This window comes from Mercenaria mercenaria, chromosome 19 (assembly GCF_021730395.1).
Source record: "Mercenaria mercenaria strain notata chromosome 19, MADL_Memer_1, whole genome shotgun sequence".
In the NCBI taxonomy this organism is placed as follows: Eukaryota; Metazoa; Mollusca; class Bivalvia; order Venerida; family Veneridae; genus Mercenaria; species Mercenaria mercenaria.
In genome coordinates this window covers 15,171,205-15,197,312 of record NC_069379.1, presented here as the reverse complement: position 1 = coordinate 15,197,312, position 26,108 = coordinate 15,171,205, and the positions used below count along the sequence as shown (strand labels likewise).

Genomic DNA, 26,108 nt, shown 5'->3' with positions numbered 1-26,108 from the left:
TCGAAACTGGGTCACATGCCGTCAAAAACTAGGTCAGTAGGTCTAAAAATAGAAAAACCTTGTGACCTCTCTAGAGGCCATATATTACACAAGATCTTCACGAAAATTGGTTAGAATGTTTACCTTGATGATATCTAGGTCAAGTTCGAAACTGGGTCACGTGCCATCAAAAACTAGGTCAGTAGGTCTAAAAATAGAAAAACCTTGTGACCTCTCTAGAGGCCATATATTTCATAAGATCTTCATGAAAATTGGTCAGAACGTTCACCTTGATGATATCTAGGTCAAGTTCGAAAATGGATCATGTGCCGTCAAAAACCAGGTCAGTAGGTCAAATAATAGATAAACCTTGTGACCTCTCTAAAGGCCATATTTTTCATGGGATCTGTATGAAAGTTGGTCTGAATGTTCGTCTTGATGATATCTAGGATAAATTCGAAACTGGGTCACGTGCGGTCAAAAACTAGGTCAGTAGGTGTAAAAATAGAAAAACCTTGTGACCTCTCTAGAGGCCATATATTTCATGAGATCTTCATGAAAATTGGTCAGAATGTTCGTCTTGATGATATCTAGGTCAAGTTCGAAAGTGGGTCACATGCCATTAAAAACTAGGTCAGTAGGTCAAATAATAGAAAAACCTTGTGACTTCCCTAGAGGCCATATTTTTCATGGGATCTGTATGAAAGTGGGTCTGAATGTTCATCTTGATGATATCTAGGTCAAGTTCGAAAGTGGGTCACGTGCCATCAAAAACTAGGTCAGTAGGTCAAATAATAGAAAAACCTTATGACCTCTCTAAAGGCCATATTTTTCATGAGATCTGTATGAAAGTTGGTTTGAATGTTCATCTTGATGATATCTAGGTCAAGTTCGAAACAGGGCCATGTGCGGTCAAAAACTAGGTCAATAGGTCAAATAATAGAAAAACCTTGTGACCTCTCTAGAGACCATATTTTTCAATGGATCTTCATGAAAATTGGTCAGAATTTTTATCTTGATAATATCTAGGTCAAGTTCAAAACTGGGTCACATGAGCTCAAAAACTAGGTCACTATGTCAAATAATAGAAAAAACGACGTCATACTCAAAACTGGGTCATGTGGGAAGAGGTGAGCGATTCAGGACCATCATGGTCCTCTTGTTCAAGTTTACAATCATGCTAATTTCTTCAGGTATGATGGACGTGTTTTTGGATCGGAGATTAAATCAAGATGACAGTCGAGGACTGGGACAGGGTGTTACAGACAGCAAGCAGACCCCTAGTAGATTTAAACTTCTACTTGAAAATAGGCATAAAGGAACATATGTAAGGATTTTTCTTTCTTACCCTGCTAAATTTCTATAATGAACTTGTCCATCTTTCAGTTTGGACAGTGCCATTAAATGTTAAAGGGGGTGTTTACCAAAAAGATATTGACTGAATGACGAACAGTGCAGGTCATGATCAGGCTGCACGGATGTGTAGGCTGCATGGATGTGTCAGTCCTTCTGTCTGTCCATAACACTTTCGTGTCCACTCCATATCTCCTAAACCCCTTGAAGGATTTTTCATGAAACTTGGGTCAAATGATGACCTTGAAATGATTAATAGTATGATGATCATCTTATAGATGGGTAAATATGGTAACTTAACCTCTCCAGAGCTAAAACCTCTTTTTTTTTATTTTCTTTTATTCATTTTTGTTTTAAATGTCTTCCTGATGATTATTGCTCCTGAAAAGAGTGCACTGTATTTTAATCACATTGTACTGTTTAAATTTCAGAATAAAGACCGAGCAACAAATTTTGCGTCGCTTCTGGGACACCAGACTTCATTACAGCTCATCCACCCAGTGTTTGTGATACCAGCTCATAACAAACATTCATCCTCATTCCCGAGACAATCTGACTTTTCTCCTATGCACAGCGAGCTTCCTTGTGATGTTCATTTGTTAAATTTAAGAACTATGCAAAATAAAGACGACGGTCCAGATAGACTGGTTCCCAAAAGTACGGCAGCCATGTTCTTTCATAGACTGGGAATAGACTGTGGTTTTCCAAATAAGGGATTAATGTGTAAAGGAGCTTCAGGGGAGGTAAGTCATGGAGTCTTGTCTTTGATGAATAAACTTAAACATGTATTACCTTCCTTGCCAGTTACTGGAAGGAAAATAAATTCAATGACATATTTAGCAAAGTCAATTTTGAAGTCAACTGTCTTGTGTTTCCTGTTTGAAGGTGTCTGGTAATCAAGAGTTTTAGGCAAAAGCTAACAATTACAAGAAGTTTTAAGTAGCATCCCAATATTATGTTTCTTGAATAGGCCTGTTTTCTTTTGAACATCAGAATTTCCTAAAGGCAACATTTTTATTCATTAGATATTTTTGAAACTGACCAAAAATAAAAAAAAGTTGATATGACTTGTATTCATTTGTTAAATGTCATTTTGTTTCAATAAATAGTGTCACATATACATGATTTTTAAGCTCCCCCAAGGATGAGCATATAGTTGCCGCTTTGTCCATCCTTCTGTCCATCCGTCCGTTCCTCACACTTTTGTCCAGAGTGTAACTTGAAAAGTAATAATGGCATTTGATTGAAACTTCACATAATGATAGAGGCCATTAGGACAAAGTGCAGTGTCAAAGAATCATAAATCTACCTTACCTAGTTTTTGAATTATCTCCCTTACAAAATAAGGGTTGTCAAGAGTATAACTTGAAAAGTATAAATGACATTTGATTGAAACTGCAAAATGATAGAAGCCATTGACGGGATACTATAACTCTACCTAAACTAGTTTGTCTCCCTTTAATCAATTTTCTTCTTTTTATTATCCCTTTTTTTTTTGTTTCTAATATGTTATTCCCCATTATTGGGACAAGCACATGCATCGGGGAGCATCATTCGGATTTACGGATTCCTTGTATGTTTAGGTTATGCCCCTTTGAATGCAGTTTCTTGGATGTCAAATTAAGCTAACAATGAGAGAAGATGCCATAAAACCTTAATAATATTACATATTATTGTGTTGGTGTGATCTTAAACCAAACTGAAGCAAAAAAACAAAACAAAGTATTTTTGATTTTTCAGGTTGTTTTATCAGGTATGTTCAATGAAATCCTGACAAATGTTGCTCAACAGGTGTCTTTAACCTTGATGTACGAGGAACAAGAATTAGATACAACAGAGTTACTGGACTTGGAACCGATGGAAATAGCGTCATTTGTAGTGACGCTACAATAGTGCTACAATCTAAGTCATTCCAAATTGTGTTTAAATGTGTAAAAATGTGGTATAAGTTTGGAAAATAACCGTTTTTTTATTACTGTGATTCAGTGCAGTGTTTTACACGGAAGTGATTCGAAGACAGCTTTACTAAACAGCGGAGATTTAAAAATATTTGTTGCTTTTTGTTAAAAATCATTTTAAGTAACGTGATGCAAAACATGACCTGTGGTACAGAAAGGATTCCACATTATAGTAGCTTTGATCACTACACCAAAGTGACTTGACTCATGATTATATAACCAGCAGTGAGAATCTGGGCACAATTTGTTGGCATAGAAGCATAGACAGCTGATACTGTGACTTTAATGTGCGACTAAATTACTGCTGGTACTTCACAGTTGTTACTGGTATGTTATAGCGATAATGTCATGGGTGTGTGGTAAAAACGAAGATGACACAAAACAAGCAAACATTTGGTGCATCTTGCCGAGGATGTAGATAGCATTCTTTGGTATTATACAGTAAAATCTGCTTTAGCGGTCACCTTTTGAGGCAGGTGTCGGTCCATCGAGAAAGATTTTTCCTATGCCTATAGAAGCATATACGTGCTTTTTGTGGGTTTTGTGGGCAGTATTGTGGGATAGTTGTAAAATTTGACCCATTTCATCTTAGTAAATTTACAAAGGTGTCTTAAGCAGCCAGTGTCTCATTTCCAAAAATGGTCATTCATTTATAAATTACCTGCATTAAGCAGCCACCTGCTGTAAGTAGCCACTTTTTCTTCCACTCCCTTGGCTGGCTGCTTAAGACAAGTTTTTCTGTATTAAAATGGAAGTAATATATCTAAAACACTGGTTTTCTCTCGAATAAAATCATTGTCATTCAGATGCGCATTATTATATTACTCAGACTACAATTCTTTTGCATTTGAACTCTGATTTTACTCAACAATAAAATAACTGTTTACCGTCTATTTTCGCTTATAAGACGCATTTTTAGGGGTCATATTTCCAGTTCAAGAGTTTGTAACATCTTGTAAGCATGTACTACAAGGAAATTAAAAGTTAAAAGAAAAGGAAACCCCAGATTGCATCTCCAATGTCGGGTGCGTCTTATAAGCGAGTGCGTATTATAAGTGAAAATATATGGTAGCAGAGGCAACCATATCTGTATTAAGCAGGCAGTCATGGGAGCAAAAAAATCTTGCTCCTTAAGACATGTGACTGCTTAAGATAAGTTAGAATTTTAAAAACATGTCCAGTTTATGAAAGCTTAACCCTTACCCTGCTAAATTTCCAAAATAGACTGGTCTTTAATTCAATTTGGCAGTACCATTTATTATTCCAAGGAGTGTTCACTGAACATTTACAGACTGAATCTTGGTCTGGTCTGCACTGGTTGCAAAGGCAGAATCATTTCCCGCAAGCAGGCTACTAAAAGGTTGATACAATTGGCCGTGGCCTCTAGGGCAGGATCAGCTATTTTAATAAGAAGATACATTGTTATGTACCTGTAATTGTACATCTTTATGATTGTTAATGTTTATCAAAGATATAATAGTTAATACTATGTTTGTGATATGTAAATATATAATTTAAATACAATGTATATAATTTATGTGGGAATTACTTTATGTTGTAGTTAGAATTGAGGGTTTATGGTGAACGATTTTATGCTTCTAAAGAAAGGCATATAGTAATCACACTGTACAGATGTTGGTTAGTTTATTACAGAGTCTGAAACATATTTTCTCTCTTATATTTATGAATACTGTAAATTGTTTAATTTTTGTGGATACAAAATGTCATGGTTTTTGTCAAAATGACTATTTATTGGGTTACAAATTCCAGAATTTAAACTTTTGATTAAGATATATGAGAAATATACTAATAATAAATTTGTTCCTTGGGACTTAACTTAGAGGATTGACTCAATCACAACATACTCAAAAATTACTGTAAAAGTAGAATTTTTTGGGAGGGTTTAATTTTTTCTATATTGGTGAGCCCTACATTCATGAAAAATAATCCTCACGTAAATATTCACCATTAGTATAATTCAAATTAAAGTAGGATACCATTTTAACAATTTCGAGAATGTTAAACTTCGCAAACATACTTAAAATTTCAAATTCACGAAATTTTGACCCAGCAAAAATATGTGCTTTTACAGTAGCCTGTCATAAAAATTAGTCATTTCACATAATCCGTTTTAAAGTTAAAGTGTGAAGCTATTTTAATTGCAGATTTAAGATTGGTGGCGTTGTTTTTTTTATGTTTTGAAAATTTATTTTCTAAATATAACTATTTGTTATTTTTTACAGTCCAGTTGTTTTTATGTACATTGTATTTCAAAATATCCAGTCACTAAAACGTTTACTATGAAATCATAAATTTTTATGGGGAGTGGGGGTACGGGACTAAATTTCGTGGTTCAGTCAATCCTTGGTATTGAATACCAACTGACAAGTTATATTCCTCTTGATTTTGTGTTAGAAGTTTGTAGTCCACGAATTTATACCCTCAGGAAATAGCCACTTCAGCATAAACCACAAAATGTTTGCCCAGGAAATGAAATGACTTTAATGACATCACAATACTGTAAAAGCAGTCATTTTTATGAGGGTTTAGTTTTCACTATGTTCGCAAGGCGCTGCATCTCATGGAAATTAAATATTCACCAATAATATATTATAAAAATTCAAGTAGGATACCATTTTTACAATTTCGCAAATATCAAACCTTTTGAACATGCTCAAAATTTCAAATAGTCCATGAATTCATATCCTAGCAAAATAGCCAAAACCACAAAATGTTTGCCCACATATTGTCAAACCTTGTGACCTCTCTAGAGGCCATATTTTTAATGGGATCTGTATGAAAGCTGGCACTTGCAGACGAGTGATGGCGGTGCTGCTCTCGTCTTAAACCTTATGTTTGATTGTGAATAATAAAATGACAGTGCAAATGCCAAAATTGTCCCCTTTAAGGAGCATGCTTCTAGGTTTTTATCAAAATTTTCAGAAATATATATCATTTGTTAGTTATTGCATAATTATAAAAACTGAAAATTGTGTATTGAATTTCCTTATATTGCCATGAAAACCAACAGTTATTCAGATTTATGGTTTATTGACTTTGATGAATATTCATAATTTTCTTGTTAAAGTGGAATTATGGACATTTTTTCAAATAAAAATCCAGCTGAAATAGATGTGTGTGTAAAAAGGGTGGAGGAAATGATAGTTTTTAACCCAATATACCAAACTCTTCCTGTTACCAGTACGAAATAATGACTTTCCTTATTTTGACTGGGGCAGTCTTTTTAAGAAAAGTCGAACTGCATGCAGGAGTTGCTTCCCTTCAACTTCAGAAATCTCTACCTATAGGTAAGGGAGAACAATGCGTAGAAGATTGAAGAAAAAAACTATTATTTTATTGTCCGGTTTCTTTATTTCTAAAGCATCAGCTTCAAATACTTACGCGACAATAGCTTAATTTAACACATTTTAATGCACAGCAGCCGAAAATTGCTTTTATAAAACATTCACCAAAAACACACTATGTACAGTCAGATGCGCATAATGCCACTTTAAAGAAAGTACATTATGATAAATATCTGGAGGTATGCTCCTTTTTTTACCGTATTTACCCATCTATAAGACGATACTTTTATAAGACGGGTCCCTTTAATTACTTAAAAGTTTTATAAATACTTCAGGGAAATGACATTGACTCACTTATTAGACGGCAAATACTTAACACTAGAATTTTAAGGAGAAATACTTTGTCTTATAGGCGAGTATATATAGTATTATTATGTCCCTTTTATTGTAATCAGTAGGTTAAGGGTAATTTTTCACTAATCAGTTAATTCTGTCTCCCACACCACTGTGGTGGGAGACATATTGATTTACTTCAGTCTGTGTGTCCATCTGCCACAAATCATGTGTTTGCCAATAAGTCTTCGGCCAAGTTTGATAAGTAGCCAAATTGGCCAAGGCTGCCTTTGGAATTATGGCCCTAGAATTACCGAAAATCGCTAAGGTCTTGGGCCATAAATGACTCATAATATACTACTAATCATGTGAGTAGTAGTATATGAGTAATCTATGTCAAAGACCTAATCATGTCAGATGATTAGGCATCTGAGGTCCTGGGGCATGATTGACTCATATACTACTATGCAGATGATTAGGCAGTTGTGGGAGACATGCGCTTTTTGCAAAAGCAGCTCTAGTTTTCAACTGAATTTAGAACTGTATATTTTCAACCATAAATCATTATTACTAGTCATTAATGACATATTAATATATTGTACATGTATTATACTATTCACTTACTGAATGACTTGCCGGTCAGTAGTCAAAATTATTTGCCTGAGAGCTTATAGTTTTGACTCTTGCCTGGGAAGCCATTCAAAAAGTGTGTTATTGCATGAGTTGAGAAATGAATTATTGTTGAGCCTGCCTACGGTGAGCTCAACTTAGTCGTCACTTTTGGCGGGTTAATGTATGTGTGTGCATGCTCTCAGCTCATTTATCAAAATATCTGTGGAGTTTTAATTCTGATGTAATAAGGTACTTATTGAATGATCTGCAGGTCAATAGTCAAAATTTTTGACTTGGAAACCATTGAATAAGTGTATAGCATATTTATGTAAAAAGTTCATGAATTATATAATTATTAGAGATAATTTTGCTCACCATAATTGATACTTAGTGCTAGTTATTCGAAGTGTGATGTAGTTATTGTTAATAGTCTCTGTAGTCATGGCAAGGTACCAATGCGCATTATACAGGGATATCTACGGTATCTCAGTTTCAGCTCATTTGCCCATCATTCCAGTTATTTACAAAATAACCCTGTTAAGAGGACTAAGTTTCAAAACCTCCATAAGGAATATAGCAATAACTTTTTATGCCCCCACTTGGGGGGGGGGGGCATATAGATTTGCTCTTGTCCTTCCGAAAATGTTGTGTCGCGCGTAGCTCTGAAAGTATTTGACGTAGAGTCACAAAACTTTACAGGAATGTTGGTCAGCATGTGTAGTTGTGCACCTGGGGTTTCGCGTTCCGGATTCGTTCAGTCATGTAGAAGTTATCGCCCCTGACTTTGTAATAATTGGTCATTTTAGTGTTGTGTCGCGCCTAGCTCCAAAAGTATATGACCTAGAGTCACAAAACTTTACAGGAATGTTGGTCAGCATGTGTAGTTGTGCACCTGGGGTTTCGCATCCGGATTCATTTAGTCTTGTAGAAGTTATGGCCCCTGACTTTGTAAAAATTGGTCATTTTAGTGTTGTGTCGCGCCTAGCTCCAAAAGTATTTGACCTAGAGTCACCAAAGTTTACAGGAATGTTGGTCAGCATGTGCAGTTGTGCACCTGGGGTTTCGCGTCCGGATTCATCCAGTCATGTAGGAGTTATGGCCCCTGACTTAGTAAAAAAATTGGTTATTTTAATGTTGTGTCGCACATAGCTCCAAAAGTATTTGACCTAGAATCACCAAAGTTTACAGGAATGTTGGTCAGCATATGCAGTTGTGCACCTGGGGTTTCGCGTCTGGATTCATTCATTCCTGTAGGAGTTATAGCCACTGACTTAGCTAAAAATGGGTCATTTTAATGTTGTGTCGTGCGTAGCTCCAAAAGTATTTGACCTAGAGTCACCAAAGTTTACAGGAATGTTGGTCAGCATGTGCAGATGTGCACCTGGGGTTTCGCATCCGGATTCATTCAGTATTATAGGAGTTCTGGCCCCTGACCTGGGAAAAAATTGTCATTTTAATGTCATGTAGTGGGGGCATCTGTGTCCCATGGACACATTTTTTTTTTCTTTTTGGTTAAATTTCTTTCCTTTGTTGTTCCTGTCCTTTGGACTTAGATATTTTTAGGACCTTCTTGTCCTCAAGTGCAATGATAACAGGTGAGCGATATAGGGCCATCATGGCCCTCTTGTTGATATATGAAAAAAAATTTCTTTTTTTTTGTTGTTGTCTCATCTGGAGGTCAATGCCTTTAATGAAGGAAGTCTGCATTTTTAGCTCGACTATTCAAAGAATAGTCTAGCTATTCTACTCACCCTGGCGTCGGCGTCACACCTTGTTTAAGTTTTTGCATGCAAGTACATACAGCTATCATTTAAAGGCATATAGCTTTGAAACTTATTTTTTCTTTTTATGCCCCCGAAGGGAGGCATATTAGTTTTCAACTGTCCGTCCGTTAGTTCGTTCGTTAGTTCGTTCGTTCGTCACAACGTTAACTTTTTGCATGAAGGCATTTTACTCGCGAACCACTGCACCCAGGACCTTCAAACTTCACATGCTGATAGTACTTATTGAGTACACGACCCCTACTGACTTTGGGGTCACCAGGTCATAGGTCAAGGTCACCAGGTCAAAGGTCAAGGGGCTGCGGGGGCATTTGTCACCATTAGTGACAGCTCTTGTTTCTTTCATAAAAACCTCTTCTTGAAGCATCAAAGATGCAATCTAAACCATAGAATGTTTTACTGTATCATTAACTAACGCCAAATGCGCTGCCCCCAACATTGTTCGTACTCGTTTCTTCCCTTGTTTACTCCCCTTTTAGAACTGCGTCAATTCAGACTTTGTAGACAACCGTGAAAGTTAAAGAATCGCATGTTTACCTGTGCGATTCTTTGTTTTTAGGTATCATATTTATGATTTTGGTAAGTATCAGTCAGTATGTTTTTATCTAATTTCTCGAAGAATTTATATAAACAGCTTGGAAACTTGACACTACGTTCGTACTCATCCGTACTCCAACTGCGTGCCCGTACTTCATATAACTCTAATGTAAAGTTATTATTCTTGAAATTGTGATCGAGTCCACCAAATTGTGAAATGATATGAACAATTATTGGTAATTTTATGTTTGTAATAATGAGAGATAAAAAAAGGTCGCTTAAAAACCTTCAGGATGTGCTTTTGATAGTGTTGTTTATTTCCGTGCCCTGGATACGGATATTTAAAACATGTTTACCGTTTCCAAGAACAACTGGAATGGTAAATAAAAAATGTACTGGAATCGTCAAGTCATCACATATGAAAACAATACATAAATCGTCGTGAAATATATTTTTATGCAAGAATAGTGACGAAGAAGCCCTTGGAATATGTTTGGGATATGTTGGGATATGTTTGTGACCTCGACCTTCGGTCTCGGTCACAAACAATCCCACGGCCTCTGCAGACGTTAATACACAAAAAAACGTGTATTATCCCTACATTAGTGACAGCTCTTGTTCTAGGTCAATTACCAACATCACTGGGTCAGGTTCCATAACTCTGACATGTATTTTGAGCAAATTATGTCCCCTTTTGGACTTAGAAAATTCTGGTTAAAGTTTTACATGCAAGTTATAATCTCCAAAACTAATGCAGATATTGAATTGAAACTTCACATGTGTCTTCGGGGTTATAAAACTAGTTGATAGCATCAAGTCCCATAACTCTGATATGCATTTTGGTCAAATTATGTCCCCTTTAGAACTTAAAACTCTTTTGATATTTAACATTTTGGTTAATATTTTCCTGCTTCTGGGACAATATTTCAAATAGTGGAGCTTGGCTGTCTTAACAATAAAATTGTTGATATTTTGCTGTTCAATATTTACAAAACACAAAGAGAAAATAATGCATTTCTACAGATGTTACAATGTGACCTCATCTTTTACAAGGGTCAGTGCAATTGACCCCAGATTGTGTGTTCAGTGATGGTGTGCATGTTATGAGCGAATGCGCCTTATATGCGAGAAGGGACAGAGTCACAAAGATATGAATTCATTTTCACATAGATTTTTAATACTGACTTATCACAGTTTGTTGGAAAATTTTGTATCTATCACTTTGAATGTCTTTAGTTTTTATTTTTTGCACAAAATCTGTTCCTTTTGCCAAAATGTGGGGGAAAAAAATTCTGTGAGGACATGTATCTTTTTTCATGTTTTGGTAAAACTGCCACTGTCTAAACAGAACATTGAGAGCTGAATAATTATTAAGGTAGTTCTGCACATTTGGATAAAAAATATTCTACTATGCAGAATATGATAAATAAAATCTGTAAAAAGATCCCTTGGAAGTGTAGAGTGCAACCAAAAAAGAATAACAGCAGACTTGATTTAATTGAGTCTGTTTATGACCTTGATTTTTCAAAACTTCAGAATATCTGGATAAATGACGTCAAGCCATTACTTCCGGTTTATCAGACATGCAGAACTACATTAATAAACTTTGATCATACTGTGAAATCATTAAATTTTGCAGGCACAATTTTTTTCATGTTTTCACTTAAAAAGATATTTTGTGGGGATAAGAATTTTGTGTATTTTAAAAATTTGAACTTTAAATGAATAGAAGTTTTACTTTTTCATTTGCATTTAATTATTTTTGACTAGATATTTAAATACATCAAAAGTACAGCACAAATATTAATGATTTTGCAGAAAGTTAAACTAGAATGTGAATGTTAATTTTTGTAAAAATATTTTTTAGAAAAATATTATTTTTTTATTCATACCAGTCCTGACTATGTTGGCATAATAACATGCTCTTCTAATGTAAACTAGACTTGATCCGCACCATGAGAAAACCAACAAAGTGCATTTGCGACCAGCATGGATCAAGACCAGCCTGCACATCCACGCAGTCTGGTCATGATACATGCTGTCCGCTTTCAAAGCCTGTTGTATTTAGAGAAACTGTTAGCAAACAGCATGGATCCTGACCAGACTGCACGGATGTGCAAGCTGGTCTGGATCCATGCTGGTCGCAAAGCCATTATGTTGGTTTTGTCATGGCGAGGCTCAAATATTGAATTGAACTGAATTAGAAGCTAGATATAAAAGTAATGTATCTTTGAGTATAACAGATTTGAATGTTGTTGATTTATTCGAGTTTGAATAACAGTTTCCAGTATTTATCTTATATATTAATTTTATGCACATTATTTAAGTTCTTGTTATAAACTGATGTACATAAACACATAAATGAAAATAAATTCAATTTTTTTTACTTATGGATTGTTTTGTTTGTTTGTTTTGATTTGTTTTGTTTTGGTTGTTTGCTTGCTGAGAACTGGGAGTGGAATTTTGTCTTGCAGCTTTCTTAATTTTGTCTCAAATTGCAGCTTTCTTAGTTGTTCCCTTAAAAGTTAGGCTCTTGTTGCCCTCACTTCGGACAAGTTGTTGAATACATTGGTGTAATTATACCATAAATTTACCTTAATTTTATGTTTTACTTAATATGATCTGGGTTTTTTTAGCTCACCTGAGCCAATGTGACCGCTCAATGTCCGTCGTGCATCGTGTGTCCATCAACATTTTCTAAAAAAATCTTCTTCTTGAAAACCACTGGGCAGAATTACACCAAACTTCACAGGAATAGTCCTTGGGTGGCCCCCTTTCAAAATTGTTCAAAGAATTGAATTCCATGCAGATCTCTGGTTGCCATGGCAACCGAAAGGAAAAACTTCTTTCCAAAACCACAGGGCCTAGGGCTTTGATATCTGGTGTGTAGCATCATTTAGTCGTCCTCTACCAAAATCGTTCAAATTATCCCCCTAGGGTCAAATATGGTCCGCCCCGGGGGTCACATGGTTTATATAGATTTATATAGGGAAAATTTTGAAAATGTTCTTGTACAAAACCACATGGCCTAGGGCTTTGATATTTGGTATGTAGCATCATCTAGTGGTCCTCTACCAAATTGTTCAAATTATCCCCCTAGGGTCAAATATGGCCCCGCCCCGGGGGCCACATGGTTTATATAGACTTATATAGGGAAAACTTCGAAAATCTTCTTGTACAAAACCACACGGCCTAAGGCTTTGATATTTGGTATGTAGCATCATCTAGTGGTCCTCTACCAAGATTATTCAAATTATCCCCCTAGGGTCAAATATGGCCCCGCCCCGGGGGTCACATGGTTTATATAGACTTAAATAGGGAAAACTTTGAAAATCTTCTTGTACAAAACCACACGGCCTAGGGCTTTGATATTTGGTATGTAGCATCACCTAGTGGTCCTCTACCAAGATTGTTCAAATTGTACCCCTGGGGTGAAAAGAGGCCCTGCCTTGGGGGTCCAAAGTTTTATATAGACATATAGGAAGATACTTTAAAAATCTTCTAGTCTGAAACCATACGACCTATGCTTTTGATATTTGGTATGATGCATTGTCTAGTAGTCCTCTACCAAAATTATTCAAATTATGCCCCTGGGGTTAAAAGAGGCCCCGCCCTGGGGTCACTTAGTTTCTATGTGAGTTATATAGGAAAAAATACTTAAAAAATCATTTGATCCTATTTCCAAGACTGTTTAATAATAATTACCTGATGATCTCAAGTAATATGATGTCACTTGACTGTGACCTTGACCTACTGACCTACTTTCTTGTTTTTTAAGATACAGCCTTAAAATTTTGATGACATACACAGTTTTGCACACCAATCGTAAAACTGAATATCATTGACCATGAATGTGACCTGCTGACTTTCTTAATATTTCATCATCAGTTTGATCTTTGAAACATGTAGCTCATATTACTCAGGTGAGCGATCCAGGGTCATCACGACCCTCTTGTTCACTAATGTTAGAGCCTTTCTAAGCGAGGATTTTATTTACATTGTGTTGTCTAACTTTTTGAAAATAGGATAAGTGCGAGGTTGGCATGCCCTAAACGCGTTTAAATCCTCAGTTTCCTTTATATGGGTTACTGACCATTCCAAGACTGTGCTATTTTTCAGCTGGTTTTCTGTCTTGTATTTTGTATTGCATATGTTGTCTTGTTTGTTGTTAGCGTTTTTTTCCTCCTCACTCTCCCCCTATCGCCCCCATCCTTCCCCCTTGCAATTGTGCTCCCTTGTTTTGACATCCCCGCCCCATTTACTATGAGTTAGATTTCATGCCCTCTTTATTTTGGCTGCCCGAATCCTAAGGCAGTACATGATTGTTTTTTCCTGCTTATATGTGTGCTTGTGTGTCTAAAGCGGTGCCATACAGCGTTGTTGTATCTTACATGTCTGTTTATCCAAGTTAGTTGGGTGTGGTTGTATGTGTTTATCTTTGGTACATGAATGTCTGCGCTATTGTAGTTTACGTTGTAGTGTAACTGTGATTAAGCAATGTAGCATTCCCTTTGTATATTCATCCTTGTTCTACTTTCCTCTTCAACCTCCTCTCCCCTCCCCCTTTCTACCCCTTACCCCTTCCTCCCCCTCTGTCTATACTTTGCATAAAATTTGAATGTACTTGTTGGGTTTTTGAAGCAACCCGTCTGTAATATTTGTTCTGTTACAGCTTGTGGGCCTACTTTGCAAATGCGTGGTTCTGAGGCTGTGTTTTTAGTGCTCTGTGCTTTTGAGAAATCTACCCTTTCCTATTATCTTTTGTTTGGTTGGTTGGTTGGTCGGTTCTTTCCTCATTCTTTCCTTTGTTTGCTTATTTGACCAAAGATCTATAATAACAGATCTGAAGTATTCTCTAACATTTCTTGAAATCTCCCAGAATCTTGTAACGACCAAAGACAACCAAATAAGGTATTGCTTATCAATGCAGGTTTTCTTTGCACTTTTCTTAATAAGCCTATCTTCATAAAACTTGGTCAGAATGTTTATCTTGATTGTTCCTATGCCAGGTTTGAAACTTGGTCATATGGGGTCAGAAACTAGGTCACCCAGTCAAATCAAAAGAAAAGCGTGTTAACACTATTGTTCATTTGATGTGCATGAAACTTGGTCAGAATGTTTGTCTGCATGAATCGTATGAATTTTTATCTGGGTCATGTGGGGTCAAAAACTAGGTCACCAGGTCAAATCAAAGAATCAGCTTGTTTACACCCTAGCGGGGCACTTTTTTTTAATTAGATATCTTTATCAATTTTGGTCAGAATATTTGTTATCATCAAGTCTTGGACAAGATCGTATCTGGGAAATGTGGGGTCAAGAACTAGGTCACTAAGTCAAATAAAAAAATTGCTTGTTTTCACTCAAGATGCCGCGTTTTTTGGTCCTCTTGTTTATATTTTTCCTCCGGGTTCTAGGTGATTCATTTTAAAAAGAATCATTGTGCTGAACAAAGTAATTATACAACGTGAGACAACCTAACAATAATAACAATATAGATAATTTTATTTAAAGAAGTTAAAGGTAATGGTAAAGGTAAATTTTATTTACCGTCGCTTTGTGAAACAATTAACAGCTTTGTAGGACAGGCACGGGTCCAGGGTATATTTTTTGTTTAATATAAAAAAAAACAAACTTTTTTTTCACAAAAATTTACTTTTTATATGTTAGTCAATTGAAAAAAAATCGACGATCAAAAATTCGGTCACGGATTTCAAAACATTGGGCCATTTTAGACTGGCTCACCGTAATTTGCACCAGAAAGTGAAATCTAACGGCGTAAAATTAGTAGATTAGTCTAAATCCTCCTAGTTTGAAAGCCAACATTATTGAGAGGTCTTGATAGACCTCTCCAATAAACTTACCACAATTATTTACATTTATTTTTGCTAAATCTATGAAACGGTCATCCAGCCATTCATCCATCCATCCAGATTCAGCTCAAATTTGTGGAAAAAGAAAACACTTTTCTTTCCACCATTATTTTTGTCTGGTCACATGCTTCAAAAAATACATATGTTTCAGGTCGGTCATTTGCAGATAATACGGTACAGGTCGCGCAAAGTGTGCATTTTGGTACATTTTACCATAAAATTTAGTGTCTGAAGCCGGAATTTTACTCTCTTTTTTATCATAGAAACAACGGAATCGGCAGGCTGAAAATGTCACACGATGAAGTGCTTAAAGTATATTCAATACATTTCTTCAACACTTCCCTGAAATTTCTCAAAATTGGATTTTTATGTGTGTGTTTTTTTTTTTTTTCGCAATGGTATCAGCCCAGATTTGTGGAATTTACTGTACGTACCCTATAACAAAAAATACTTACGCCGGACTATTTCCCGAATCGAAGTCATTTCCGCAATGAGTTGTGAGGCACTTCCGGCATAGTTTGGATAATGAAAACAAAACTTAATGAAGTAATAAATTTCCAATATAAAGTGATTATTACACGGATCAGAGTAAGCATTGCTGTTTTTGTTAATACAACATTCTACTTGTTTATTACATTTTGAAATAAATTTAACTTTATCTCATTTTCAATCAAGAGATCGAGTTGCATTTAATAACAATGCTGAAATTTCAAATGTCTATTTCAGCATTGTTATTAAATGCAACTTTGAAAATGATTTGCTTTGTAAATATATTTCGTCTAAAATTTATTAATATCACGAAGGTTCAACGTAAATGGAATAACGGTTGCAATAAGTTAACAATAACCGTTTTGATTATCGAGCGTGAAAGCGGTTAAAACGTGCATTATTACGTATTTTTCAAAATTCAAAATGAATACGTTATTGTGAATATACAGTGAAAACAATGTGAATTTAGAGTGAAAAGGGACACAAGTGTTAACTTACAGTTAACATTATATAGACATAATTTTACCAGTAATGAAACCCGTTCGAATACCATTCACATTAAGCATATTATTTCTCTATATTTTATCTCAGCATAGTCTCATCAATGGACCCATTCAGCATATGATAACAAAGGTAAACATATTAAATACAGTATATTGCCGTTCAATTATTGACTTATAAGAGACTAGTAACAATATATATATATATATAAACCCTGAATAACCTGGTTTGTTGGAACATTCTTTTGTTGATGATCTATGATCGTTCCAAGATCCCAACAAAAGAATGTTCCAAGATCCCAGGTACATATAACGGCACATTACGGAATGAACAGAATTTTACGTTCCAACATACCAGGTATTATATATGTATTATATACGTGTAACTTTACCATGCAAATGATGTTAATCCTGTTATTAAGTATCGCTTTCGTTAAAACCTACATTTAACGAAACAATAGTCTTTTTTAAGACCATCAAGTACGAAGGTACTGATGAATAAATGCCTTTTCTTACAATACTGGTCTAAAACCCATATCATTGAAATAAAATACTCACATTTTCATCTAACATAACTCTACAGAGTTGTAACTTTGGGTTCAAACATGAAACATGAAACATTAACTTTTCATGGCTGTTATATAGGAATATTCATACGCTCAAATGAAGGGCTTACTAGTAGTTATATGAGCCATGCCATGAGAAAACCAACATAGTGGGTTTTGCGACCAGCATGGATCCAGACCAGCCTGCGCATCCGCGCAGTCTGGTCAGGATCCATGCTGTTCGCTTTTAAAGCCTACTGCAATTAGAGAAACCGTTAGCGAACAGCTGGTCTGGATCCATGCTGGTCGCAAACCCACTATGTTGGTTTTGTCATGGCACGGCTCATATGTACAGTTTTCTTTATAAACTGAACAATAAATCAATTAGCACATCCGAGAAATAAGAACCACGTTTTGTCGTCATGCAGTTGATATTTTCATTTGATACTATATACTGCTTGGGCGGATCCATTTTAGTGTGGCAATGTCACGTGCACCTTCAGCCTATAAGTTATACCCAAAAATCTGAACAAAGAAAGAACATAACAAATAAATATTTTGAATTTTTTGATAAATAGAAATATATAAAAAAAATCTTTAAATGTTTATACCTCTAAGGGGCTCCGTAAATATGGATATTATTACACATTTGTAACACTTGCCCCTCAATGGTGTGGGTTCGAGTCTCACTCGAGGCGTTGAATTCTTTATGTGAGGAAGTCATCCAGCTGGCTTACGGAAGGTCAGAGGTTCTACCCAGGTGCCGACCCGCAATAAACTAATGCACCTAGGTGCACCTATGGTCTTCAACCACCGTCAAAATTTTGTGTCGCCATGTGACATATATTTGTGACGTTCAGCCCAAAACAATAATAGTGTTCTAATGCTTCTTCCTCTAGATTTTATTGATATTCGGGAGGAACCTTTTTTTTAAAATGTCTGCTAATTTCTCATTTTAAATCAAATCAAATTTGTTTATTTCTCTAAAACTTGCTGTTCACATTGATAATGTCTTGACCGTGCAGTAATTATCTCCTGGTCATTTATGGTCAGTTTATCGCCTCTGCCTTATTTTAAATTTCATGCTACATAAGTGGCAAAGGTCACATTCCGCTAAGATTTTACTCATTATGCACTGAATAGAGGGCGTATAAATATCTTAATGACATTTTTTTAAATATGTGTTTTGACATCTTGTATTGTACTATAATTGCCTTTGTACGAAGAGGGATAATTCACTTTTGAAATGGATCGACTGTGCCAAAAGATCATATATCATGAATAATGCCCGTCACGGAGCTGTGCTTCTAGTTTCTATAAATAATTGTCATCTTTTATACCGTCTACTTAAATAAGTTAATGTACATTTTTGTGTTTGAAAATGGTTCTTTTGTTACATTCAACACATGTTTTGAAACATAAGATTCAACTAAATATTGCATTGGACGGGTTTTGTCCAAAAATGGTTTTGCAGATTTAAAACAAAAATATAATCATGTTTTCATTTAAAGTGGCCTTTCACCAAAAGAACACGTGATTGCTTAAAAGGTTAGATACTAGTACACAATTTATAAAGCCCAATAGGCCAATAAAAAGGAAATAGTTTCAAAAATGATCTTATCATGGTAAAGTTAACTTTCCCTGTAACGGTCACGGTTAAAACGAACTTTCGATGATATGAGGAACATATTTACCTATATTAGCCATTTTTGTTCTATATATAAATAAATGCTTAGAGCAAACAGAACTATATTGAATTATCGGATAATAGGAACATATTTCCATCTCCCAATGTTAATGAAAAGCACATTGAAAAAAAACGCAGGCTATAGCGAAGCCCAGAAAGTCATTTTCAGTAATTATATTCAAGGCTTTTACATTTTTATTAGGTAGACATTGCACCATCAATTTTAAAATATCAAACAAATTTTGAAAAACGTAGCTTGATTGTGACATTCAAAACCAAGCATGACACTGACATCTTGATTTATAATTTTTAAGACTGTTGTTTATCGTCTTCTGAAATGTAATTCATTGTGTCACTGAAAAATATGTAATCGCCGGTTATAAAGAAAGAAAAGAACATAATTATCTACTGTAAATTGGTTTTCAGAAACTTGTATACCGTATGAAATTGCACCGGGGTCATACCTAGGCATAACTCTTAAGATTTAATCAGGTGTAAGCCGTACCATGAGAAAACCAGCAGAGTGCGTTTGCGATCAGCACGGATCCAGACCAGCCTGCGCATCCGCACAGTCTGGTCAGGATTCATACTGTTCGCTTTTAAAGCCTATTGCAATTAGAGAAACCGTTAGTGAACAGCATGGATCCTGACCAGACTGCGCGGATGAATCAGAGGTGAAGGGCGAATTATTTCAGACACAAATCGTCACGGGGATCGAATTCACAACCCCGCGATCCGTAGATCTTTGTTCTCCCTATTGAGCTAAGCGGGCGGGCATACTTAATAAAGTAGACCTTTTGGAATTTGCTCATATAATGGATGTGTTTGATGTTTTTACAACCTATCTTAACAATTATTCATATCGTGTATTGAACACTTGATACATGTGCTTCACAGTTATTCGTATCGTGTACTGAAAACCTGATACATGTGCTTCACAATTATTCGTATCGTGTACTGAACACCTGATACCTATGCTTTACAATTATTCGTATCGTGTACGGAACACCTGATTCGTGTGCTTCACAATTATTCGTATCGTGTACTGAACACCTGATGCGTGTGCTTCACAGTTATTCGTATCGTGTACTGAACACCTGATGCGTGTGCTTCACAGTTATTCGTATCGTGTACTGAAGACCTGATACATGTGCTTCACAATTATTCGTATCGTGTACTGAACACCTGATACCTATGCTTTACAATTATTCGTATCGCGTACTGAAGACCTGATACATGTGCTTCACAATTATTCGTATCGCGTACTGAACAGCTGATACATGTGCTTCACAATTATTCGTATCGCGTACTGAACAGCTGATACATGTGCTTCACAATTATTCGTATCGCGTACTGAACATCTGATATCGTGTACTAACACTTGATCCATGTGCTTCACAATTATTCGTCATGTGCTTCACAATTATTCGTATCGTATACTGAATACTTGATACATGTGCTTTACAATTATTCGTCATGTGCTTCACAACTATTCTTATCGTGCACTGAACACCTGATACATGTGCTTCACAATTATTCATATCGTTTACAGAACACTTGATACATGTGCATCATAATTGTTCGTATCGTGTACTGAACACCTGATACATGTGCTTCACAACTATTCTTATCGTGTACTGAACACCTGATACATGTGCTTCACAATTACTCGTATCGTTTACAGAACGTCATAATTGTTCGTATCGTGTACTTAACACTTGATAAAAATGCTTAACAATTATTATACGCCCGAAGGGGCGTAATATGTTAAGACGCCGGTGTCTGTCCGTTAGCAAGTTCGTGTCCGCTCTGTTACTCTTGAACCCCTTGAAGGCTTCCGAAGAAACTTGACACAACTGTTAACCACATCGAGACGACGTGCAGAGCGCATGTTTCGGATTGCTTGCTTCAAGGTAAAGGTTACACTTAGGGGACAAATCGTGTACTGAACGCTTGATACATGTGCTTTACAAATATTATTTGGCAATATTGCAGGTGCTCGCATAGACGCCAACTTGAAGACTATGCGCTCAGACGGTGTGATGTGAGATTCTCTACCTCAAAAATATCCGTGTCAGTATCGTCTGGTAACAGATATGGAACGGTCATCGTGTATTCGATGCCTATACCTAACACTCCTTGTCCAGTTCTGTGAAGGGTATAAGAATGTGTTATTTATATCCGTAGACGACCTTAGGCCGGAACTAGGTGCATATGTTGACAAAACAACTTCGCCGCCATTATTTTCAAACCTGCATACACCAAATATTGATGCACTGGCCGCTAAAAGTCTTGTGCTGAAGAAAGCTTTTGTGCAACAGCCTCTGTGTGCTCCAAGCAGGGTGTCAATTCTAACAGGTCGCAGACCCGATACAACTAGAGTCCATGGTTTTCGACAGTATTTTAGGGAACTTGCAGGAAATTTTACAACTGTTCCCCAGTATTTCAAGGAGCATGGTTATAACACGATAGGATTTGGTAAAATATTTCATAACGGCCCGGACCCACGGGACGATGACCCTATTTCTTGGTCTGAGCCATTTTCGCGTGCTAAAAGAAAGATAGAGGACATGGCAAGCAGCTGGAAGGCCGTGCCTGATAACATCCTTTCTGATAAGCCTCTGAGAGATCAACAAGTGGCTGATCAAGCTATGAAAGCATTGCAAAGGCTTGCCCCTGAAGCAAAATCTGGTAAAAAGCCTTTCTTTCTCGCAGCTGGATTTTATAAGCCGCATTTACCATTCATATTCCCAGAGTCAGTGCTTAATTTCTATCCGAAAAAATCAATACGTTTGCCGAAAAATCCGCACATTCCTTTAAATATGCCAAAGATCGCATGGAGTAGTTACACCTTCCTAAGAAAACACCCTGATATAAAAGATTTGAACATAACTGGTGAATTTAATACAACACTGCCTAAATTCAAAATGCTCGAATTACGTCGCGCCTATTATAGTGCCGTGACGTTTATCGACTTTCAGATCGGTCGTGTTCTCATGGAGGTAGACAGGCTTGGACTGAGTTCAAATACAGTCGTTGTGTTCTGGAGTGATCATGGGTTTCACTTGGGTGAAAACGGTGAATGGTGCAAGAATACTGCTTTTGAAATGTCTACGTGGGCACCTTTGATGTTTCATATACCAGGAGTTACTGACCACGGTATTGAATCTGTCCAATTAGCAGAATTTGTAGATTTGTACCCGACACTTTTAGAAGCTGTCGGTCACCGACCGCCGCCAATATGTCCACAAAACTCAAGGAAAATTAATTTCTGTGTCGAGGGAGTGAGTGTTTTAAGCCTTATTGACCAGCCAAATAAACCAATAAAAACTGCCGTTTTCTCCCAAGTTGCGAGACCTAATAGAACAATGGCATATATTGTAAGGACGAAAAACTACAGATACACGGAATATGTTCACTACAATTATGCCACTGGTAAAATAAATTGGCAAACAAAGGCTGTAGAATTGTATGACCTTTCAAAGGATCCGTTTGAAAATATAAATGTTGCAGGCTTCAAAAAGTATGGTCATGTGATAGCTGAATTACGTGTTAAACTTAAATTAGGATGGAGAAAATCATTACTACCGAACAGCTCTAGAAATGAAAGCAGACCAATGGATAAGATAATAAGTGATCAAACAACGGACGTAAAAAGTAATGATGAAACAAGGGATGTATTAAGCAATGATAAAACAAAGGATGTATTAAGCAATGATAAAACAATGGATGTATTAAGCAATGATAAAACAAAGGATGTATTAAGCAATGATAAAACAATGGATGTATTAAGCAATGATAAAACAAAGGATGTATTAAGCAATGATAAAACAATGGATGTATTAAGCAATGATAAAACAAGGGAGGTAACACGCTCTGATTTTGACGACGTGTTTATATGTAAATATTCTTTTGAGAAAATCGCATTATCTTTTATTATATTTTCTTTCATGGTGATCTTTCTTAGGTATGTATTAACCAAACGGAATAGGACTTGCAGACTTTCAAATAAATCTCATTTCCATATTATATCTTAATAAAAATCCAATTCGTTTTACATATAAGTCGGTAATAGATACACTTACTGACATTCTAATGGATTAAGTTTTGCCTTCACTACCCTTACGGAAATATTATAGTTTGCCGCGAACACTTGCTGCGATCATGCCACGAATATCCAGCGAATATGCCGGGAACACTTTCGATACAATTGGTATAATAGTTCGCGGGATGTTCGTTTGGTGTTCACTTTTCACATGCAAATTAGTTTTGCCGCGAACTTCCCACGAACAAGTAGCTGTGAACTTCCCGCGAACAAGTTGCCGTGATCATCCCGCGAACTAGTTGCTGCGAACATCCCGCGAACTAGCTGAAAACTATCTCTACATAAATTGTGTACAAAAAAGCATGTACAGAAAAAGTGCAAAAACAAATAAATTAATAGGAACCAGGGATATAAATTTATTGAATAAACTTGAACACTGAGGTTGTAACAAATTCAAATTGTCAATGTCTGAACTTTTTCATATCATATCTGGAGCATTTTAAACAAAGTTTTAATGATAAAATATATATATATGCTTGAATTTTAACTGTTACTTGTCATTTCAATAACAGTGTCTGAGTGCATGTATTCATTTCATCCCAATGTTTTTCTTCACACTACTTATAAGTTATATGTGTCACTACAAAGCTGTCATTGTTTTACATCTTAATTATCAGACTTATGAAGCTTAGAAATTGTCAAAATAAGCTAGTTTTATAAAAATTTTTAGATAACCCGATACAGCTCTGCATAAGGTTAAGCATATCTATTTCATTTTCAAAATTCCTTATGTTTACTGAGATATATAATATAAGTATGCTCACATCGGAATACAGATTTGGAGAGGACCTTATAATAATGTTTGATTGGTTCATGAGAAATAGTCATTTTAGGGTGTTTTTTTTATTTCTAGCCCAGTGGCCCGCCCACATTTGAACAAATTTAAGAGAAAACCGTATAATGATGTTACAGACCAATTTTGATGAAGCTCAATCAGACGGTCCAGGAGAAGAGTCACTCTCATCCTAGAAATGGAAAAGAAATTGCATAAAGGAGTATCTGTTTTATGCTCTTATATGGGCCTAATGCACCCATTTAAATAACGTTTGGATATGGGCCTAGTGCACCCATTTAAATAACATTTGGAGTGGACTAACAAAACCTGATACAGACAAAGTTTGATGAAGATCCATCAAGCGCTTCATAAGAAAAAAGTTGTGTAAAGGTATTTTATTTTTAGCTCTAGCAGCCCCTAAAAGGAACCAGTTGCAAAAATTTGAATACATTAAAAACACCTCCATTTGAATAATTTTGAGAGAAGACCTAATTGTGACAGTACAGGCCAAGTTTGACGAAGCTCCATCATGCGGTTAATGAGAATAAGTCGTCTAATTGTATGTCTCTTTGACTCCTAAATGGACCAAGCGCGTTCACATGAATATATTTGGAAGAAGATTGAATTGTGAGGCTGCATACCAAGTTTGATTAAGATTCATCCAGAGGTTCAAGAGAAGTTGTTTTAAGGCACTTCTATTTTTGCGAAAAGGCTAAGCTATTTCAACACATTTGAGAGGGAATCATGTAATGGTGCTAGAGATCGGTCGTGTTCTCATGGAGGTAGACAGGCTTGGACTGAGTTCAAACACAGTCGTTGTGTTTTGGAGTGATCATGGGTTTCACTTGGGTGAAAACGGTGAATGGTGCAAGAATACTGCTTTTGAAATGTCTACGTGGGCACCTTTGATGTTTCATATACCAGGAGTTACTGACCACGGTATTGAATCTGTCCAATTAGCAGAATTTGTAGATTTGTACCCGACACTTTTAGAAGCTGTCGGTCACCGACCGCCGCCAATATGTCCACAAAACTCAAGGAAAATTAATTTCTGTGTCGAGGGAGTGAGTGTTTTAAGCCTTATTGACCAGCCAAATAAACCAATAAAAACTGCCGTTTTCTCCCAAGTTGCGAGACCTAATAGAACAATGGCATATATTGTAAGGACGAAAAACTACAGATACACGGAATATGTTCACTACAATTATGCCACTGGTAAAATAAATTGGCAAACAAAGGCTGTAGAATTGTATGACCTTTCAAAGGATCCGTTTGAAAATATAAATGTTGCAGGCTTCAAAAAGTATGGTCATGTGATAGCTGAATTACGTGTTAAACTTAAATTAGGATGGAGAAAATCATTACTACCGAACAGCTCTAGAAATGAAAGCAGATCAGTGCATAAGATAATAAGTGATCAAACAACGGACGTAAAAAGTAATGATGAAACAAGGGATGTATTAAGCAATGATAAAACAAAGGATGTATTAAGCAATGATAAAACAATGGATGTATTAAGCAATGATAAAACAAAGGATGTATTAAGCAATGATAAAACAATGGATGTATTAAGCAATGATAAAACAAAGGATGTATTAAGCAATGATAAAACAATGGATGTATTAAGCAATGATAAAACAAGGGAGGTAACACGCTCTGATTTTGACGACGTGTTTATATGTAAATATTCTTTTGAGAAAATCGCATTATCTTTTATTATATTTTCTTTCATGGTGATCTTTCTTAGGTATGTATTAACCAAACGGAATAGGACTTGCAGACTTTCAAATAAATCTCATTTCCATATTATATCTTAATAAAAATCCAATTCGTTTTACATATAAGTCGGTAATAGATACACTTACTGACATTCTAATGGATTAAGTTTTGCCTTCACTACCCTTACGGAAATATTATAGTTTGCCGCGAACACTTGCTGCGATCATGCCACGAATATCCAGCGAATATGCCGGGAACACTTTCGATACAATTGGTATAATAGTTCGCGGGATGTTCGTTTGGTGTTCACTTTTCACATGCAAATTAGTTTTGCCGCGAACTTCCCACGAACAAGTAGCTGTGAACTTCCCGCGAACAAGTTGCCGTGATCATCCCGCGAACTAGTTGCTGCGAACATCCCGCGAACTAGCTGAAAACTATCTCTACATAAATTGTGTACAAAAAAGCATGTACAGAAAAAGTGCAAAAACAAATAAATTAATAGGAACCAGGGATATAAATTTATTGAATAAACTTGAACACTGAGGTTGTAACAAATT

At 36.0% G+C, this 26,108-nt stretch overlaps 2 protein-coding genes across 2 annotated transcripts in view; both read left to right on the top strand.

Annotated features, from left to right (window-relative positions):
• LOC123541858 (alpha-mannosidase 2x-like) overlaps positions 1-12,252 on the top strand; it is a 33,405-nt gene extending 21,153 nt beyond the window's left edge. The window contains exons 22-24 of the mRNA XM_053531184.1: positions 1,173-1,306; positions 1,764-2,075; positions 3,073-12,252. Of these exons, the coding sequence (XP_053387159.1) occupies positions 1,173-1,306; positions 1,764-2,075; positions 3,073-3,225 (599 nt within the window). The 3' untranslated portion in view covers positions 3,226-12,252. The remainder of the gene's footprint in view (positions 1-1,172; positions 1,307-1,763; positions 2,076-3,072) is intronic.
• Positions 12,253-21,519: 9,267 nt separating this feature from the next.
• Positions 21,520-24,023, top strand: LOC123542263 (iduronate 2-sulfatase-like). The gene is made up of 2 exons (XM_053531183.1): positions 21,520-22,815; positions 23,967-24,023. The coding sequence occupies exons 1-2, from the start codon at positions 21,520-21,522 to the stop codon at positions 24,021-24,023; spliced, it is 1,353 nt and encodes a 450-aa protein (XP_053387158.1).
• The last annotated feature ends 2,085 nt before the right edge of the window (positions 24,024-26,108 follow it).

Excerpts from the sequence above, each read along its gene's own strand:
- LOC123542263 (XM_053531183.1), top strand. The coding sequence starts at position 21,520 with ATGGCAAGCAGCTGGAAGGCCGTGCCTGATAACATCCTTTCTGATAAG. Across the intron at positions 22,816-23,966 it reads GCAATGATAAAACAAGGGAG|ACCAATTTTGATGAAGCTCA; the intron begins GTAACACGCTCT and ends ATGATGTTACAG.